The sequence below is a fragment of the Alnus glutinosa genome, chromosome 14 (genome assembly GCF_958979055.1).
Source record: "Alnus glutinosa chromosome 14, dhAlnGlut1.1, whole genome shotgun sequence".
Classification (NCBI taxonomy): domain Eukaryota; kingdom Viridiplantae; phylum Streptophyta; class Magnoliopsida; order Fagales; family Betulaceae; genus Alnus; species Alnus glutinosa.
In genome coordinates, this window is record NC_084899.1 from 18,652,754 (window position 1) to 18,657,202 (window position 4,449).

Here is a 4,449-nt window from a genome sequence, read left to right on the forward strand (position 1 = left end):
ACCAATATTCTGATATCTTAAGCTATTCCAACCACATGTTTATGTATTTTAGCATGTCTTTGCAAGCAAGAACACACACAAGGCCAGGTTAGATCCAGATTCTTTCCACATTTGTCAAACCCTTTGTTTCTTTATTGTGGATTTCATAAAATACTTTTATATATATGATTGGAAGAACCCATAAAAAAAATTACCAGTTTTTATATTAAGCCCTAGACTAGCTTGCAAGCGACAGCAGGTTAGAGACGGTTTCAGTATATATATATATATATATGTACGTTAATTTAATAAGATTTATATATGAACAGGTAAAGGTAAGCCATTTGTCACAAGCCTGTTGAGTGGCCGTAGCTTGCGTTATACATATATTAATCAATTAATTAATTAATTTAAAATAGGCTTTGAATTTTGAAACGCTGCGCATTACGTGATCAATATATGAACCAAGCAAGCAATTAAAAGAATTTCAATAAAGAAGAACAATGCATGCGAGCAAGCGTGAGAAAGATGACGTGCCTGCGTGTAAGTGTATGAGAATATATATATATATATATATATATATATAGCCTATTCACTGTTTAAAGCTAGCTAGCTTCTATACTTGAGTACGTGATTGCTAGCTTTGTGGTTTAGATAGATGAGATCGATCTAGCTGAATTGCAAATTACAATATTAGTAGGAAGAGATTGAATATTAACAAAAGTAATTATAGAAAAATAGGCAACACGAAAAATTAATTGATCGATGGAGAAAATGAGAGAGAAAGCATGCATAGGAATTTAGAGTATGGCACGGTGGTGAAAGATTATATTTTTTAGAACACGGATGAAATGGTGGCTAAAGGTGATATTCTTAATTCATATCATAGGACGTGTTTTAAATAACTTTTCTTCTTAGCCGCTTAAGAAAAAAAAAATGTAAACTACGTACTTAAACACGCCATACATGTCAGCCTAATTGACATGATCAGTTTAATAAATTAAAGAGTATGATTACTCTTTAAATATATTTGGTAGGTAAATGCCTAGACCATACAAGTAAAAGTTGCGACCCAGACAATTAGATCTAAAAAAACAACAAAAGAACAAAAATAAAAGTAAAATTGTTTGGATTGTCAGTAATAATTTAGTAATAGTTCTTATTGATGAAAATTTCACACTTTCACACCATCCTTTGAAATTGTTCTAATCAACAAATATTGTTTGCTCCTTAATTTCCTATATATCCTGTTCCTGTCCACATCAAACCGCCTTTCCACCTTTGTATTACTTTTCTTCTTTGGCCCCTCTTCTTTTAGCTTAAAAGCCCAAACACCCAGATCATATTTGATCATCTTCCCCACAAAGTCTCTCCTCCATGACCGGAAAAAGAAGCAAAACCAGCCCACTTGGGAGCCCCTCGTCGGGGGAAATCTCATCCGACAGCTCCTCAAAAGAACAAGACCGGTTCCTCCCCATTGCCAACGTTAGCCGTATCATGAAAAAGTCACTCCCGGCGAACGCCAAGATATCTAAAGAAGCCAAAGAGACCGTCCAAGAATGCGTTTCTGAGTACATAAGCTTCATCACAGGTGAAGCATCTGACAAGTGCCAAAAAGAAAAAAGGAAGACAATAAACGGCGACGATCTTTTGTGGGCCATGACGACACTGGGGTTCGAGAATTATGTCGGACTCTTGAAGAACTACCTAAACAAGTATAGAGAGACTGAAGGAGACAAGAATTCCATGCAGTCTCCAACTAATGAAATCGACAAAGTCATGAGTAACGCAGATTTTCAGGGTTTTAGCAGTGGCTTTTATTCACTTGACACGCAAGGGACTCCAAAGAGTTTTGGATCAAATGGAAGAGCAACCGGTTATGAAGAGAATTTGGTGATTGGTAGTGCTTGTAACAAGAATAAGATCCACGAAAATGGCGATGGAAATGGCAATAGAACTATGGAAGCTCATCTTCATGATGAAGTTGAATGGTAGAGATTGAAATATATATATATATGAAATATTGAAATATATGTATGTAAGTTTTATGTTTTTATATGTTGAAGTTATTCATGCATGCATGTAATACTTAATGAAGTTTTATATATGTTTGCAAAGAGCTTTGTAATTTCCCATGCTTTAGCTTAATTTCTTTTTGATGAATGTTGTGGCTTAATTTTATGCCCTTGTTTGTGAGTAATATATCACCATCTAGATCTCTCTCATTTTCCGTAACACAAATGCAAGAAGAAAAGACATTGTCTTCTTCATATGTACGTATGGAGCTCACATTCCTAGCACAAGTCACTAACTTGAATCTAACCTATATATATACACTCATCCCCACCATGGTCGTTTTTGTCCCTGCTTTGTTTTGTTGTACCGTGCAAAATAACGATGAATAATATAAAATCGAAAAGAGCGAAAGAGAGCGAGAAAAAATTAAGACACAAATTTACGTGGTTCGGCAATGTGCCTATGTCTACATAAGCGCAACTATTTCAATAATGATTTAGGATCACAGTATAACATATTTATAACAAAACCATACTATACGTAGGGACATATATGGAAAACCATAAAATACCATGTGTCGTACCCAATTAACCACTATGCTAGTACTTTTGTATTACTTTATATACCAAGCTAAAGAGAATATGAGTCGCTTGTTCCAACATATTTGATTATAACTAATTATGAGAAAGCAGTGGCGTAGTGGAAGCGATAAAAATAAAATAAAAAATAAACTCTAACAACCTATAAGAAAATAGCTTTGCAGTAAAGAGAGAAAATTCAAAAATTTTATTGAGTAAAAAACTGTTGTTTCATTACAATCATATATATATGGGTCTTTTATAACAGGACTCAAAACCTACAAAGTCAAAAAACTAATGCTAGCAATAATCTAAGGATGGACAACAAATCTCTCACATGCATATGGAAAGTCAAAATGCCAAAATAAACCAAAATAAAAAAGGAAATCAAAAGAGATTGTATTAAATTGCTGTCTAAATTAAAAAATCATTCAAATCAATCTGCAACTTATGGATCCGTTCGACCCCTAGGTCGAGCGTGAGTTAGAATTTATTCCAAGTCAATTACTTACCATAACCTTATCCCTATCAACTCTATAATATTATTAATTATTAATTAGTAGAAACCCTTTCTCTGTATTAATATGTAAAAATAAGGAGTTATTATCTTTTCCTCAAGAAAACATGTCATCACAAACTGACACCTCGATCAAAAGAGAGCATACAACTACTATTTTTGTACCTTTAAAAAAAGATAGAGGGAGTGGCCTGCGAGCCACCCTAGCTTGGATCAGGGTGGCATGCGGCCGGCCACCTCGACTTGGATCAAGGTAACACGCGGCCAACCCTAGATTCTTTTATTTTTCTTATTTGTTTAATTTTAAGGTATTATATGTAAATTTGAAACTTAAGTTTCAGTATTTGAGTCTTTTTAAGAATTTGACTGACGAAAATGGGTAAAGGTACAAAAATATTAATTACATGCTCTCTTTTGATCGAAATGTCAATTTGTGATAGTATATCAACAATGACCGGTAGTTAACGAGAAAAAAAAAAAAAATTAGCCCAAGAAATAAGTTTTTTACTATAATAGTACTAACTAACTTCCCGGTAGAACCTCGTAAATGCATAAAACTCACACTTTTTCTCATATAAATTAATCAAGATATCATCACGTTAATATCTCATTTACTTATTTACTTAATTATTTAATATTAAAATATACTTACAAAAAATTATGAATATATAACTCGCAAAATCATGTCATGCACGTTGCCCAGTAATTCTTGTTCACAGATTTCGAGATGTTCGGTGAGTGGAGGTCTAATATTTTTTTTTTTTTTGGATGTACGTTTCTCGGAGCTCAAAAGAAAATGGAAAATGAGATTAAAAATTTAAGATTAGGATTTGGAAGTTTATAAAGCAAAAGTAGAAGTGAATTACGCAATTGAAAGTCAAATTAATTAAAGGCTAGCTACTAGATAAAACTTATTTCAAAGATATATAAGAACAGCTTAAGAAGAACGCTCTCTCTAAACTCCTGAAAAAAAAAAAAAAAACACTTTGTCCCTCTGTTCTAGAGATTCCTCTCCTCCCCAAACTATTTTTACCTTCGTTTTTTTTTTTTTTTTTTTTTTCTTTTTAGTTTGGGAGATCAGATCTACGTGCATCTATCCATCCACCTCTGACCTTTGTTTTCTACACGCCTTTTCTCATCCTTCTCTTGTTTTGCTTTCTTCCACCCTATGGCTCCTGTCTCGGTGAGTGTATCACACACGCCTCTTTGGCTCGTGTAGGTTACACACACCACCGCTACCATGGGTCTTTTATAGTAAATCCATGGTCCCCTCTTTTCCAAAAAACTCTTTTGGTCTTTCGAATTTTTCAAATTTGGATATGAGTTTCATCAAGGCGGTCAATCGGAAGCCCAACCAGC

The 4,449-nt window shown here is 33.9% G+C and overlaps 1 protein-coding gene across 1 annotated transcript; it reads left to right on the top strand.

Moving 5' to 3' along the window:
• Positions 1 to 1,259: 1,259 nt before the first annotated feature.
• Positions 1,260 to 2,097, top strand: LOC133857777 (nuclear transcription factor Y subunit B-1-like). Its single transcript, XM_062293122.1, has one exon. It carries the CDS (start codon positions 1,357 to 1,359, stop codon positions 1,972 to 1,974), a length of 618 nt encoding a protein of 205 aa, XP_062149106.1. The 5' UTR covers positions 1,260 to 1,356; the 3' UTR covers positions 1,975 to 2,097.
• The last annotated feature ends 2,352 nt before the right edge of the window (positions 2,098 to 4,449 follow it).